We start from the raw sequence: 17,128 nt of genomic DNA on the forward strand, positions 1-17,128 counted from the left end.
AGGAAACGCAAACTTGTTGCATATTCTCGGTTTAAAAAGGCTTCTAGAGTTTGTAATTTCCACTTTAAAATGTCAGACTTGATTTGCCCTAATGAAAATGTATCAATCCCTACAAAAAAGGTCCATGAATTATAATTCACATAATATTTCACATTTCCTGTTGCTGCCAGAATATTTTCCTGCTGTATTAAACTGCTCAAATGAAGATCCTACATCTATAAACAGATACTTTCATCCCCCATTACCCCTTTGAAAGTAACTGGGGGAAAAAACACCTACCAGCTCTCACAGTCTTAGACGTTCATCCATGTTTCTCAAACGTCAAATTTCGAAGTAGTTCCAAACGTTAAATATCAAAGTGTTTACAGGTTAAGTTCAGGCATTCATTCCAAAGTTTAAAGGTTAGGGTTAAGTTCAGGCATTAACTACAAATTATTAAGCTTATGCATTAACTCTGAATGGTTATGGTAAGGGTTAAGGTTTGGTATAGGCTTAAAAAATATATATTTTTAAATGCTATATTACTGGATTTGAAATTGCAACCTTTGAAATCAGAAGTACATGCTTACATGCTTACACCTATCCACCATCCCTGTCCACAGTGTCCTAGCTAAAGTGAAACCTACTTAAAAAGGTAACAGCGCTCACTGTTGCCCCTAGTGGCCGGTTTCCACGTCATTCCCGACTTGTACCGCAGTTTCCTGTATTGAAGACTTTTCCTTAGTTTCGGGTTTGAAAATTAATATCAATAAGTCAGTCTAATTTCCACTCAAGGACTGTGTTTTACAGGAAGTATCTGGTATCCCAGTTAAAGATAAGGTTACTTATATTGGAATTGTTATATGCAAGGATGAAAAACAAAGGAGTGAATTAAACTTTAACCCCATTATTGAGAAAACAAAGAAGAAATTGAACCTCTGGTTGCTGAGAGATAAGATTCTTTATAATTTTATTTTGAGGAACAAGCCTCACTATCTACGGAAAGATATTCTCACTAATACCCAAGAACAAGGAGGTCTTGAGGTTTTAGATTTCAATACTCTAAATAATACTCTTTAAATAAATTGGATTCTGAAGTATATTAACAACCAGAACAGTATTTGGAATGTCTTCCCTAAGTATTTATTTGACTGTGTTGGTGGTTTAGAATTTTTGCTTCGATATAATTTTGATGTTGATAAAATCCCAGTAAAATTGGCCAAATTCCAGAAGCAGGCAATTTTAGCTTGGATGTTAGCGTATAAACATAATTTTTCCCCTCACAGATACTTTCCATGGAACAACAAAGATAGCCGATTTAAAAATAAGTCTCTTTTTTTCGTAACTGGTTTGAGAATAAAATGATTTTGTTTGGTCAGTTACTGAATGAGGATGGATATCTACTCTCATATGGGGAATATCTTGATAAGTTTAAAATTCCAATAACCCCGAAAGAATCAAATCAAATGTATTTATATAGCCCTTCTTACATCAGCTGATATCTCAAAGTGCTGTACAGAAACCCAGCCTAAAACCCCAAACAACAAGCAATGCAGGTGTAGAAGCACGGTGGCAAGGAAAAACTCCCTAGAAAGGCCAAAACCTAGCGAGAAACCTAGAGAGGAACCAGGCTATGAGGGGTGGCCAGTCCTCTTCTGGCTGTGCCGGGTGGAGATTTTAACAGAACATGGCCAAGATGTTCAAATGTTCATAAATGACCAGCATGGTCAAATAATAATAATCACAGTAGTTGTCGAGGGTGCAACAAGTCAGCACCTCAGGAGTAAATGTCAGTTGGCTTTTCATAGCCGATCATTGAGAGTATCTCTACCGCTCCTGCGGTCTCTAGAGAGTTGAAAACAGCAGGTCTGGGACAGGTAGCAGGTCAGGGACAGGTAGCAGGTCTGGGACGGGTAGAAGGTCTGGGACAGGTAGCATGTCCGGTGAACAGGTTGAAACAGTTGAAACTGTAGCAGCAGCACGGCCAGGTGGACTGGGGACAGCAAGGAGTCATCATGCCAGGTAGTCCTCAGGCATGGCCCTAGGGCTCAGGTCCTCCGAGAGAGAGAAAGAAAGAAAGAGAGAATTAGAGAGAGCATACTTAAATTCACACAGGACACCGGATAAGACAGGAGAAATACTCCAGATATAACAGACTGACCCTAGCCCCCCGACACATAAACGACTGCAGCATAAATACTGATGGCTGAGACAGGAGGGGTCAGGAGACACTGTGGCCCCATCCGATGATACCCCCGGACAGGGACAAACAGGCAGGATATAACCCCACCCACTTTTCCAAAGCACAGCCCCCACACCACACCACCAACCCCAGGGGGGGTGCCAACCCAGAATATGCAATTGTTTATGATGTGATTCCAAGGGGGGTTGTATCTCTTTTAAATTCCTCTGTGGTTGATGTAAGTAACATAGATTTACATGAAAATATATTCATTGGCAATATTAACGTCAAAGATAAATGTAGTAATAAACAGATTAGGAATATTGTTTGTGATACTACAATTCCCTCAGCAAGATTATTTTGGCCAAATATCTATGGTGATATACAATGGGGGAAAGCATGGAAAATTGCTAACAAATATTGTATCAGTAACCAGGTAAAGGAAGTTTCATTAAAAATGTTACATAGAATTTATCCTGTGAAACATGTTTTGGAAAGATTCAAGCTGAATATTGACTATAAATGTGATTTCTGTGGAATGGAGAAGGAGACCATTTTGCATTTGTTTTTTGCCAGTATTTATAGTATAATTTTTGGGATTGACACACCAAATTTTGTTACAAAAAAAATATGACCGGATGTACATTTTAATGGTTTTGATATAATGATTTATTTCAGATATTCTGACATAGATGAAGATGTAGTATACTTAATTAAACTGCTAATAATATTAGGTAAATTTCATATTCACAAATGCAAATGGTCTAATTCAAAACTTTTTTCACTTTATAAATGAATTTAAACAATATGGCACCACTTTAACTAAAATGAAAAACAAAAAGGCAATTAAAACTTATTGTATTATTAATTAATATGATTTTTTTGTTTAGGATTCCTGGTAATGTAAATAGTTTGTATGTATGCTTGTTTGCATGTGACTATTCCTCTTTTGTTTGTTGATATTTGTTAATAAAATACATTTTTTTTTAAATAAAAAAAAATACTGACTTGTATGACAGGTGACCTGGCTGAAAAACACATAGTTCAGGGGCAGAAAAATAACAAATAACAAATAAGCACTTTGCACAGAAGCAAAAAAGGAATAAAGCAAGCAAGCCTAACTTTGTTTGTTATTGTGAGAGCCATGGTCTAATAAACTGAGAGATTTCCAGTGGGTCTCTTTGATCCCTCTGTGTCACTCTCCAGAGAGATGGAGACAACAGCACATCATACTGTTACTTTATTACATCATTAGTGCTAAGTGACTAGTGCTTTTTGATGTCGGTTCGGTTTTGGTTCGATTATTAAAAAATAATCACATTTTGGTTTCAATTATTTGGGTTGAATGCTGTATTATTTGATTACTTTATTATTTAATTCCAAGTCATCATCTCATCTTTATAGCGCTACTGCCTATGCTGTCTGACAAAATCACTATTTGGGTGTTCTTCAAAATAAATAAGGCACATTTGTAATTACATGTTAAGTCACTTAGCAGACACACTTATCCAGAGTGACTAGGGTTAAGTGTCTTGCTCAAGGGCACATAAACTGATTTTTCACCTAGTCATCTCGGGAATTTGAACTAACAACTTTTTGGTTACTGGTCCAACGCTCTTAACCGCTAGGCTACCTGCCACTGAATGCCGACTATCAATCACTTAGATCATGCATTTTCAGGTAGAGACACCTTGCGAAGCAACAGCTGTTCTCTATATCCCCTTACATCGCGCATTCTGCTCAACACATATCACTTCAAACACACCAACAGCGTTTTGCATTTTGGTACACAAGAATTACATTAATTTCCAATGAAACGCTGCGTTTGCCTTGCAGCATTGCGTCGCAGAGGCAGTTGCAGTGCGTTCGGTGTGGTACATGTTGGATTTATCGAACGTATGCGTCAAACGTAGACGGCTTGACAGAAATGGTAGCAGAAGGTGAATGTTGAACTTTTGTGCATACATATCCAGATGATGCTGCATACTACTGCTTATAAACCCAGGGTCGTTACACTATTTTTTGCGCAATGATGCTGTCGGTGTGGCAGACGAAAAAGAAACACAGACCGAACAAGTAGATGCATAATGGCTTATGGTTATTGTAGTTAATTACAACGTTTTATGCGCTAAACTATGTAGAATATTGGCCTGTTGGAAACTACATCTCCCTACTACATCGCAAAGTTATGGCTGGATCTGATCTATCTCCAGATAAACTGTGAAATGAGCGCATTGAGCTCACAGATATAAACGAATGAAATGGAATTCAAATAATTGAACCGATGTTGGTCAATTAGTTGTTTAAAAACCAAACAATAACTGAGATTTCTGTTAATTGCCAGCACTATACATCATACATGTTACTTTATTATATCATATTGTTACTATATTACATCATACTGTTTTTATATTACATCATACTGTTACTTTATTACATCATACTGTTACTTTATTATATCATAGAACAGTATGATATACTTTATTACACACAGACAGGGCACATTGGGGATCTCAGGCAACAGATTACATTTATGTTGGTCTTTAAAGCACTTCCCATCAGGTAAGCCGACTGAGACTGATAGTTTGTACAGAGCTTGTATTTGTGTATGCACCATACATTAGATAGCCTGCTGTGTGTCTCACCTGCATGTTTAGTGTGTGTGTGTAGTTCTTTGGGAACTATCAGTGTCTCAGCTGTTCAACACAGTATACACAGCAGCAACCTGATATCCACACTCCACACCCCTTCAGTCCCGCTACACACCATGGGTAAACAAAATTCCACTAGACATACTGTCTATAAACCAGGGCTGACTTAGCTTTCCCACAGGTGTGCCTGTGTGTGTGTTGTGTGTGTGTGTGTGTGTGTGTGTGTGTGTGTGTGTGTGTGTGTGTGTGTGTGTGTGTGTGTGTGTGTGATCAGCTAACCTGATACCTTGGGAGAATCTCCATTGCATTTCCTTGATTTGCGTGTCATCTCACCTCCTTTTCAAAACCCATTGGACAAGAAGGTCAGAGAAGGTCCCTCAGACCTTTTCATCCAATGGGTATTGAGGAGGCGAGGAAAAAGGAGTCAGAGGATGCGGGGAATCAAGGAAATGCAACTGAGATTCTCCCCTGGAGAACTCAACCTCCAGGGCCCTGGGCCTGATGAAGATGAGAATGAGGAAGGAAATGCCTTCATCTACCTGCTATGACAGTGTGAGATATGCCAGTGATAAAGTCTGCAAGTCCACATCTTCGATGAAACAGATGATAGAAAAGTGGATTGCATAGTGAGAAGGGGCAGCGTTTAGTGTTCCAGCCGCGTCCAGTAGGTGGAGTAAAAGCAACCATAAAACGTTCCTACTTTTACCACTTACCCAATCACAGACACATGCCTTTATTGCATGCTACAGGGTATTTGCATTTTATGAACAATCTTTCTACCTGCGACAGTGTGGCGTTGTGCCAACATTGCACAGTCAGAACATGTCATTCTCAGCAAGTGCAACTCAATGGTAAATATACCCATAGTACACTGAAAATAATGTTTGCTAGACGTGTTTATTCTAGCCTTTTCTTAGTATTCTGGATCTATCTGTCTATATTCAAGTTGACTGCCAGACAGTGATCACCATGCTGTAAGTAAAACACCTGACTTCACCTGGAAGATTGCTGTCCAGTGCATGCCATGTCCCTTGGCTGTCAGACACATAACTTTATTTATCACACTACCTATTTAAGTAATGACTTAATAATTGCAAGCAGGTTTGTGCAGTGATACCAAGTGAGACCGAATGTATGCAGAATAACAAAGAGTCCAGAATAGAGCAATATATATTTTCTATTATATTGTATATATGATTTTATATTATATTCTAGGCTGAGTGTCTTGTTCCCATCAGACCTGTATGGTGCCCTTGTGACTGACAACTATATAATTATTATTATTATTATAATTTTTTTAAATTATTTTTTTTTTTATTCATAATACAAAAATCAACTTACATTGCTACATCAAACATGTCTAGCAAACTTAACACAGGTACTGACAACTATATTAAAATACAGCGCTTGGCCTTGTCTGACGTCAGGTCGATACCATCTGGTAGAGCTCTCGTTGCACCAAATGGGAAGAGATGAGACCTCAGCAGCTCAAACATTTACATGACGCTTCAATTAATCCACATTGATTAAATGTAGGCTATTTTCTGCCGAATATGAAAATATTGGCAATTCATCAACAGAATGACTTGAGGTTCTCGGGAAGTTGAATCGAACACGAACATCCCTGAAGAGAGCGATTATCGCACGGACCGGGGTGTTTTCTTTGTTATGGTCACAGAGCTTCTACACCCATAGGCGCAACATCGCGGGACTTCCAGGAACGCTTGCGAAACAGACCAAACAGACTACGCCGAGGTTTGGGGTTTGAGAAGTCAATGAGAGAAGTGAAAACATATTCCTTAGTTGTTAATCTTCTCGAAATCTAATATCACAACCTAGATTCAAGGCAATGTACTATGTAGTTTAATATGTTATTACTTCATTCTCATGAAAGTGACAAACTGATGGCTTTTAATTTTCTTCAAAAACGACTTTATATCGAAGAAGTGCCGTTGATTTGATAGCCAGGACATGCGCAGTTCTGCAGGAGACGACCGTTAGACCCAATGACGTGTTTCTACGCATGAGTTTAGCTAGCCAACGTCGCCATGACATCGCCTACATTTGTGATCGTGGATTTCTATTGGAAAAGCAGTTTTAGCCTATCTTCATACTGTACTGTCTCCGTTATGGTTGATCGGCATTGTAGCAGCCAGTGAGCGCTTCCGCATTGACAATCGGTGAGCTGTCATTGCGGGAGAATGAATAACGCGAAATGTAGCATATTAAATCAGATACCAAGGAGACGAAAGCGGATTATACAATGTGTCTATGTGGTGGGGTTCATGGTAAGTGCAACATAACCTTTGTTGAAGATGTGGCTACATTTGAGAACGTTTTGTATTGCTGTCGTTCTTTCATTTCTTTCCTAAAAGGTTATAGAACAGCAGTACTCACTTTGGACACAACCTTACGGTTGAGGCAAATGATTGGTGATGACATCAGTTTATTGATCTGTTGGCTGTAGTCAATTTTACAGAGGCTACATCATGACATTAGGAGCTTTAGACTATGTAAAATATTATTCTGGTTTAGGCGGCTCCTTGCTCCATTATGACATTTGAGAACCTGACCTGCAGGCTACCACAAAATACATCAGATGTATTGAACAGCCTACTCGATTGTTCTCCAGTCACTCAAATGCTGATCAAGCTATTTAGAAGAGGAGGGTTGAGCCCTATCATAGCACTGTCAAAACAACCTGTCCAACCTGAGTTCGCCTCAGAAGGACTTGTTATTCTGAGATGCTCAGGGTGTTCACAAGAACATCACACTGACTCTGTAAAACTCAGTAGGATAAACATAAATATCCTGTTGTACAGGATTAGATTGATGTAATGTTTATTTAATCTGTTGTGGATTGTGGACTGGACACACACTTAACATAATGTAAACTCACAGAACTGGAGTGACACAGATCATTTTGAAGACATTATATTGGGGGTATGCTAAACGTTTTCTGTGTGTAATGCTATCCAGATAAAAGGAATGGAAGTGAATGCTACAGAACATCTCATGAACATTCTCACCCAAAGAATATTCCTCTCTCTCTCTCTCTCTCTCTCTCTCTCTCTCTCTCTCTCTCTCTCTCTCTCTCTCTCTCTCTCTCACACACACACTATTTATTTATTTTACATTTTAGTCATCTAGCAGATGCTCTTATCCAGAACAATTTACAGGAGCAATCAGGGTTAAGTGCCTTGCTAAAGGGCACACACACATGCACTAACTCCCACACACTGTATGTTTGTGCCCAGTTTGAATACAGAAGTAGAGTTGAACTGAAGGAGAATCAAACACTTAGTTTAATGGGTGGGGCTGTGAGACAGCAGGAGCTACAGTGTGACTTCAATCAAGTCTCTGGCAAGAGCCTCTCTGGAGATGGCCTCATAAATGCAGATAAACAGGTTGGGAGAGTGTCTATTTCTCTCCTCAGGCCCTGAACTCTCTGTTGCACACCCACTAAACATCAGGCTAGAAAAAACTGGTATACCCTAGGTCTCTAGCTGATCTCTCTAACTCCAGCCACAGAGCAGCCCTGGAGATACCAGCCCATCCACAGAGAATTGTGGATTGTCCTTTTGAATAAACCGGTTCCACAGACAAAACAACTGAATCTCTAATGCCTCATTACCCTGCTGAATATAAGTTGCAGCGTTTGTGAACCCCACCCTTTATAAACAGTTTGAACTTTTTAAAGCAGCCGGTGCGTTGATGCATGCTGATTATTAGAAAGGGTGATTTGTCAGGCCGGTCACATTCACATTCACCCTTAGTCACATTAACCCTTAATGATACACATCATGATACACATCATGATACACATCATTCAACTGCTTCCTGGATTTTTGTTTTGGTTATTGTTTGTTTACATGTCAATGTATTGTCTATGACAATGTAGTTACTGTAGCTCAACAGTGTTTAAACTGAATGTACACCTACTGCAGTCACTCAAGTCTTTGGTGTCATTCATCATTTATTTTCTCTCTCTCCTCACCAGGACCTGTTTGGGGTAAGCATGATAATTCCCCTGCTGAGTCACCATGTCAAGGCCCTGGGTGCCAGCCCCACCGTGGCAGGCTTAGTAGGTAGGTGGGATGATGATGAGGAGGATGATGATGATATAATACAGTAAATATGGAAGAGTTCACATCAGCGTCAAAGTTTGTAAGATGTTTTCATACAGTACATCAGACGTGGTGGTATAATTTAGCGGGAGCTGGCAAACCAATACATTGTAAAATTCCTTTTAATGCATTAAATATTGCCAAATATTGACCAAAATGAAGAAGACCTCTGAGGACATCAGGCATCTAAGGATGATAGATTAAGGAATGGCGTGTAGCGTAACTGTTTGAAATCACCAGCTGATGTGCTCAATCATATCTCTAATTTCATAACTTCATATCGCTGTGGGCGCTGATTGAGGTCACAGGGTCTGATAGTTTATGCAAAGCGCTATAGCGTCATGCATTGTAGACTATCTGTAATCATAAATGTCCTTAATGTGCCATAATCTGTACCTAATGCATTGATTAATGTTTCAGGCTCCACATATGGGATCCTACAACTCTTCTCTAGCACTATAGTTGTAAGTATTTTCTTGGTGTTCTGAAGACAGGTATTTGTGTTCTAGTACTGTATGCCTTGTGCTATACCAGTGTGATGCTTGCACACACACATGCACACACACACACACACACACACACACACACACACACACACACACACACACACACACACACACACACACACACACACACACACACACACACACACACAACCCTACCATAAGACCTCTCCTGACATGGTGTTTGTGTCATTTGTCAACATCTGAGGTTCTGACTGTACACCAGCAGTGGACTGGAGCTGGATGCTCCACCATGCCCTAACCATTAACACTCAATTAACATCCACACATTCCTCTGAATCCATGTCTCTTAACAAGGTTGACTTGTTACTGTACACTGAGTCAGGCCTTCTCTGAAGAGAGATCGAGATTCTCATAGTTGAGTTGTGTAAGGCACTCCCCCTCCCCCATGGTCTCCTGAAATTGGTTTAAATCTCAGGGGTCATGAGACAAATTAAAGGAGGAGAAGGAGTCATTTGTGGTCCCAGTGAACAGACAGGCAGGGAGGGATAGTGTGATGGAGGGAAGAGGGAACAGCCAGGTCTCTATGGTAATCCTCACAGGCCACATCCAGAACACAGCAAATTCAATTTACCCTGATTTCATTATATCGTCATTGTGTGTGTGTGTCCATTTCTACATGCACGCTATCTAGTCAAGTTTTGTGTTATGTGTTTGCGTGTGTAGGCCCACCTACGTGTGTGTGTATTTCTAGCTGTGCATAGAAGTGTGTGTGTCATTCATATATCAGTGTAATGAGAGACTGAGTGGAGGCGCCTGGGTTCCTTGGCCAAGAGGACCAGGCTGTGGAATTCCTCTGTTTGGGGTCACCTGACCACTCACACTCATGTCCTCGTGTTACGACCTCAGAGAGAGGGGCAGGCTCTCATTATCTCATACATATGTTGTTTGTTGGGCAGCCAGGCTGCATCTCAATAGTTTTTAGTGGATTCCTTTCCTCGTCTACCTGGGGCTTTGAAGGAAAGGAAGCCAGTACTAACCATTGAGATGAACACTGTATCCAGCAACATTGTGGAGATGTTTAATGCCTTGTGTTATTATGTGAGAAAATACTACTCTTTCCTATATGCCACTTCCCGTGATGTGATGATGGTGGTTGTGATTGGCAGGGAAGCTGGAGTGACGTGGTGGGGAGGCGGTACTCTATGCTGACGTGTCTGCTGCTGAGTGCTCTGGGCTACGGCCTGCTGGGGATGTCCACCAGCATCAGCCTGTTTGTCCTGGCTAGGATACCTGTGGGTGAGTCTGTCTGGGGGGGAAACATCCTGCTTCAGAGGCTTTGGCCTTGAAAGAGCTCTACCTTTTATGTGAATCTTAATCACATGTATGTTAAAACAAGAAAATACTTTGATGTTCCACAAAGGGTCAATTTGATTGCAGCGTGATGTCCACTACCTACATAAATACATACATTAAAGACATAATTCATCAGTAACATTCTGTTACACAAAAATATAACAAAAATATAAATGCAACCTGCAACAATTTCAAAGATTTTACTGAGATACAGTTCATATAAGGAAATCAGTCAATTGAAATAAATACATTTGGCCTTAATCTATTGATTTTACATGACTGGGAATACAGATATGCATCTGTTGTTCACAGATACCTTAAAAAAGAAGGTAGGGGCTTGTATCAGAAAACCAGTCAGTATCTGGTGTGACCACCACTTGCCTCATGCAGCGGGACACATCTCATTCGCATAGAGTTGATCAGGCTGTTGATTGTGTCCTGTGGAATGTTGTCCCACTCCTCTTCAATCGCTGTGCGAAGTTACTGGATATTGGCGGGAACTGGAACACGCTGTTGTACACGTAGGTCCAGAGCATCCCAAACATGCTCAATGGGTGACATGGCTGGTGAGTATGCAGGACATGGAAGAACTGGGGCAGTTTCAGCTTCCAGGAATTGTGTACAGATCCTTATGACATGGGGCCGAGCATCGTCATGCTGAAACACAAGGTGATGGTGGCAGATGAACGGCACGACAATGGGCCTCAGGATCTCGTCACCGTATCTCTGTGCTTTCAAACTGCCATCGATAAAATGCAATTGTGTTCATTGTCTGTAGCTAATGCCTACGCATATCAAAACCCCACTGCCACCATTAGGCACTCTGTTCACAACGTTGACATCCGCAAACACTTGCCCACACAACACCATACACACTGTCTACCATCTGCCCAGTACAGTTGAAACCCGGATTAATCCGTGAAGAGCACACTTCTCCAGTGTGCCAGTGGCCATCGAAGGTGAGCATTTGCCCACTGAAGTCGGTTACGATGCCAAACTGCAGTCTGGTCAAGACCCTGGTGAGGACGACAAGAAAGCAGATGAGCTTCCCAGAGACGGTTTCTGACAGTTTGTGCAATACATTATTTGGTTGTGCTAACCCACAGTTTCATCAGCTGTCCAGGTGGCTGGTCTTAGACGATCCCGCTGGTAAAGAAGCTGGATGTAGAATTCCTGGGCTGGCGTGGTCTGCTGTTGTGAGGCCGGTTGGACGTACTGCCAAATTCTCTTAAAACAACATTGGAGGTGGCTTATGGTAGAGAAATTAACATAAAATTATCTGACAACAGCTCTGGTGGACATTCCTGCAGTCAGCATGCCAATTGCACACTCCCTCAAAACTTGGAGACATCTGTGGCAGTGTGTTGTGTGACAAAACTGCACATTTTAGAGTGGCCATTTATTGTCCCCAGCACAAGGTTCACCTGTGTAATGATCATGCTGTTTAATCAGCTTCTTGATGCCACACCTGTCAGGTGGATGGATTATCTTGGCAAAAGAGAAATTCTCACTCACAGGGAAGTAAACAAATTTGTACACACAATTTGAGAGAAATAAGCATTTTGTGTATATGGGACATTTCTGGGATCTCTTATTTCAGCTCATGAAGTATGGGACCAACATTTTACAAGTTGCGTTTATATTTTTGTTCAGTATTTTTATCCGTGTTGTGTCCTTTCCCTCTCTCTCTGTCCTCCAGGGCTGTTCAAGCACTCCCTTTCTATCTGCCGGGCCCTGCTGTCTGACCTTGTGTCTGAGGCAGAGCGCCCCCTGGTGATGGGACACTTCAATGCTGCCTCCAGCGTGGGCTTCATCTTGGGACCCGTGGTGGGGGGATACCTTACAGAGCATGAGGGGGGCTTCTACACCTCCTCCTTCACCTGTGCCGCAATCTTCCTCCTCAACACAGGTGGATGGGGAGAGGGGAGATGAAGGGAGGGAGGGGCAAGGAGAGAGGGGAGGAGCAGGAGAGCAGAAAAGGGGGTGTAGGGCAATTATGTTGGTTTTCCCAATTCCCACCAGTTCTACATCACACCTTAATTCTACGCACTTTGTGAATGTGAAAGGATGGGATAGGTGCAAGCAATATAGTGAAAATAAAATCAAAGTTTATTGGTCACGTGCACAGATTAGCAGATGTTATAGCGAGTGCAGTGAAATGCTTGTGTTATTATCTCCTAACAATGCAGTAAAATGTCAAACAAGTACACAAGTTAAAAAAAATAAAACAAGAAATCAAGAAATATCGTAACGAATCCAATTAACAACCAAACTAGCACTGTGTCGGTAATCCAAATGCAATCTATACGTATATTTTTATTTTATTTTACCTTTATTTAACTAGGCAAGTCAGTTAAGAACAAATTCTTATTTTCAATGACGGCCTAGGAACAGTGGGTTAACTGCCTTGTTCAGGGGCAGAATGACAACGACATATACATCGGATTAATTTACACACGATATACTAAGAATGATATGTACAGCAGTAGATATATTAGAATGAGCCATGTCAAGAATCCAGTATGTAAATAAATATGTGCTGTGGATAAACAGTGTAACTAAAATGCAATGTATAGTAGTAGATGTTTCTATTTATTTATTTTTTTAACCTTTATTTAACCAGATAGGCCAGTTGAGAACAAGTTCTCATTTACAACTGCGACCTGGCCAAGATAAAGCAAAGCAGTGCGACAAAAACAACAACACAGAGTTACACATAAACAAACGTACAGTCAATAGCACAATAGAAAAAATCTATGTGCAGTGTGTGCGAAAGTAGAGAGGTAAGGCAATAAATAGGCCGATAGAGGCGAAATAATTACAATTTAGCATTAACACTGGAGTGATAGATGTGCAGATGATGATGTGCAAGTAGAGATACTGGGGTGCAAAAGAGCAAGAGGATAAATAACAATATGGGGATGAGGTAGTTGGGTGTGCTATTTACAGATTGGCTGTGTACAAGTACAGTGACCGGTAAGCTGTTCTGACAGCTGATGCTTAAAGTTAGAGAGGGAGATATAAGACTCCAGCTTCAGTGATTTTTGCATTAGAATGAGCTTTGTGAAGAATACAGTATGTAAATACACAGTGTGAAAAACTGTTTAAAAGAAACGGGAAGTGTCCAGTGTTTAATGTCTCTATAACATGGTACAGCAGTGTTGGCTGTGTGTGATTGTGAGTGATAGTGTGTAAGTGCGTGTGTTGTTAGTATGGGAGTGTGTGTGTTAGTGAGTGTATATGTGAGTGCAGGAGAACTCATGTGTATGAGGTGTGTGATAGCTTGTGAGTGTGCACCACCTGGCTGTTCAACAGTCTGATGGCCTGGAGATAGAAGCTGTTTTTCAGTCTCTCAGTCCCGGCTTTGATGCGCCTGTAGTGTGTGTGTGTGTCCAGTCAGATAGAATGCAAATACCTAGCCAGTCTATGTGCTTTCTAACCTTGAGTTTGTCGTGTTCCATCCAGGTCTGGTTTGGCTGCTTCCCTGGAGCGATGCGCTAACCCCACGGGCCAATGCTAACTACAACAGCAGAGCTAGTAAAGCCAGCTGCCACGTCAACGACAACCACGTCACCTCGACACAGCAAAACTCATCCCATGGCAACAGCAACAACCACACTACAGCGTCGGGGCCAGCAGTCACAGGATCGGGGGCTCCAGAAACAAACCAGAGGGTCTGGAGCTGGGACCTGGACTGGGGGGAGGTGTCACTGCTCCAACCTGCCTGGCGTCAGCTCTCCTCAGTGGGCTCCAAGATCCGCACGGTGGCCTCCTCAGACATGTGGGACCTGTTCCTGGTGCGTCTGCTCATGGCCATCGCCATTATGCTGTACTACAGTAACTTTTCTCTGGCCATGGAGGAGCGCTTCATGCTGAAGCCCAAAGCCACAGGTTATCTAATTAGCTACAGCTCTACCCTGGGGGCCTTGGCCGGCTGCTTGGTGGGGCCCGTCACCAAACTGTACGGTAACGACATGCCGGCACTGTTGCTACACTCTACAGTCCTCACGTGTTGCCTGATCCTGCTCTATGCCATGGCCCCGAGTGTCTGGCACGTGTTGTTAAGTTCCACTTTTTTCGCCATCTCCACGACCATCGGACGCACCTGCATCACAGACCTTGAGTTGCAGAAAGGGGGAGCTCATGCCAGTGGCACACTAATCGGGGCAGGGCAGTCGGTGACGGCGGTGGGTCGGGTGCTCGCCCCCCTGCTTTCGGGGCTGGCCCAGGAGTTTAGTCCCTGCGGGCCACCGAGTCTGGGGGTGGGGCTGGCGTTAGCAGCCGTCGCCCTGCTGCTGGTAAGAGTCCCCAAATGGGACAGGAGATGCAAGAGGAAAGAGGCCAAACTTGATAAAACACACAGAGAGTGAGAGTGAATGAATGAGAGAGAGAGAAAGAGCACCGATGCGAAACTACCATCCTCAGGAGATGTCTGGTCTAAAGACAGCACTGGAGACAGAACTGATACAGAACTGTTGGGGTTTGTTGTTGACATGTCAGCGGGGTGTTTCGTTGTTTGTTTTGTAGCTGTTGACGACGGAGCCACATCTCCGCTTTGCCGTTCTGTTGGTTTGGTCTCAAAGTGATGACATCACAGCACCCTGAAAGGAAACGGGTCATCATCAGCATTGCTGTTCCCGCCCTTCAGTACACCAAACAGGGTTAACCGTGAACAAACACCTAGGCCAGCAGCCCTCTGTAAAAGGAGTGAGGGGGTCAATGCTAAAATAAACTAGCATAGGTCATCATGTCAATGGCACATACAGTCGTGTTAATAAAGCCTAGGAATAGTCACATTTTTATATATGTCTCTTGTGAGAGACAATAATAACATAAAAAAACACAAAATATAAATATAATGTACTCCTGTTCTTCCTTTATAACCACTACAAATAGTCCAGGAATGCCTTGAGGTTTCTTTGTCCTGAAAATGCACTTCATTTCCCAAAATGCTCTGATTTTGACCTACCCTATGAGTGTGGGCAGCAGGTGAAGAACCTACTCTTACCTCTGGAGCCGAATTCCATTTTCTCTCCCTTCTCACCGAAGTGTGTACTCATTCTACCCTTAAGGGTAGAAAATAATTAGATTGGTGTGAAAATGTCCACGCCAATCCAGTAATTTTAAATCCATTGTGGGGGAATGAATGAGTACTCACTTTGAGGGAAAGGGTCAAGCACTGAATTGAGCTTGAGTAAGGGTAGTCCACAGCCACAAATCTAGGATAAGCTTACATTTCCTAAATTCTAACCCATGTGGGGGGAATACAATTATTTTTCAAAAAGTGTCTTAGATCAGTGTCTGTTGGTAACTTCTTTTTTAACCACTGTTTACCCTCATTGCACTGCTTTTTAACAGGATCCTGTGGAACAAAGGTATCAGGACCTTTTCAATGGACGTTTTTATATATTTTTTGCTTTTAATTTTAAACCCCATAGTCCATATTGATTTTATTGAAATGAATTGATTTATCAGAAAGTGGGCTTAATTATCAATCAAATAAAACATTTTAATTATTATTTTGATATGAAGTTTTCCTCTTATTTTGAATGGGGTTGCCCTTACAATGACCCAAATGCTACTGAATGTTATGAAGACAAAATCATTTTATTGAATGATAGATCAATCAAATTCAAGTATATCTAAACATGTGAATGTGCTCGATGATTGCAAACGGCAGTTCCATAACTTCAGGATTATTAAATGTTTTATTTGATGATGGATGACTGAATGTTCAAGTTTATGTGAGATTTCTTTCTCCTACAAGGTGGTTTTAGCTCTGTTACTATTGACATCTCGATAGGACTGAGGAAAATCCACACGAACGCCCCTCCAACTTGTAATTACTAGTGAGAAACTCGTCTATCATCCCTGTGCTCCCACATGTTGAACTCTAACATATCCTACTAAGGAAATTACCTTGATAACAGCGTTTTCAGCAGTTAAATACAACAAGAACACATTATTTAGTTAGTGTTTTTTTAACACTAACTTGTTTACAAGCATAATAGCTGTACTTTTAGTTTGTAGTTGACACAGCTTGTTTGCCATTAGCCGATCTAAGTTCTTAATGAGGTTAAAGCAACTGAATGCACTCAACTCCTTGCTCCCGGTTTATATTATATTAGTATTTATATTATATTAGTATTTTTCAAGTTCCCACTTGTCATGAACGCAGCATAAGACTGTGAACATTGTTCCATCTCTACCAAGACCACCATGATATATGGGCCTAAAGCCAAGACGGTTTCATCACAAAACCAGAGAGCAACATCTGTCCGGTGAAGTCCACAAAGCACATTGCATGTAACAAATGACCTACAGCATGGTCAAGCAAGTTAATTTTTCTGACATTTTCACTAACTAACA

At 41.5% G+C, this 17,128-nt stretch overlaps 1 protein-coding gene across 1 annotated transcript; it reads left to right on the top strand.

Moving 5' to 3' along the window:
* Positions 1-6,818: 6,818 nt before the first annotated feature.
* On the top strand, positions 6,819-15,215 carry LOC111959702 (major facilitator superfamily domain-containing protein 9). The gene is made up of 6 exons (XM_023981469.2): positions 6,819-7,100; positions 8,813-8,900; positions 9,360-9,403; positions 10,573-10,702; positions 12,459-12,668; positions 14,225-15,215. The coding sequence occupies exons 1-6, from the start codon at positions 7,014-7,016 to the stop codon at positions 15,127-15,129; spliced, it is 1,464 nt and encodes a 487-aa protein (XP_023837237.1). The 5' UTR covers positions 6,819-7,013; the 3' UTR covers positions 15,130-15,215.
* The last annotated feature ends 1,913 nt before the right edge of the window (positions 15,216-17,128 follow it).

The sequence above is a fragment of the Salvelinus sp. IW2-2015 genome, linkage group LG36, assembly GCF_002910315.2.
Source record: "Salvelinus sp. IW2-2015 linkage group LG36, ASM291031v2, whole genome shotgun sequence".
NCBI lineage: Eukaryota > Metazoa > Chordata > Actinopteri > Salmoniformes > Salmonidae > Salvelinus > Salvelinus sp. IW2-2015.

Bases quoted from the DNA above. Each gene is read 5' to 3' on its own strand.
- LOC111959702 (XM_023981469.2), top strand. From the start codon at position 7,014: ATGAATAACGCGAAATGTAGCATATTAAATCAGATACCAAGGAGACGA. The intron at 7,101-8,812 runs GTAAGTGCAACA...TCTCCTCACCAG, and splicing joins TCTATGTGGTGGGGTTCATG to GACCTGTTTGGGGTAAGCAT. The intron at 10,703-12,458 runs GTGAGTCTGTCT...TCTGTCCTCCAG, and splicing joins CCTGGCTAGGATACCTGTGG to GGCTGTTCAAGCACTCCCTT.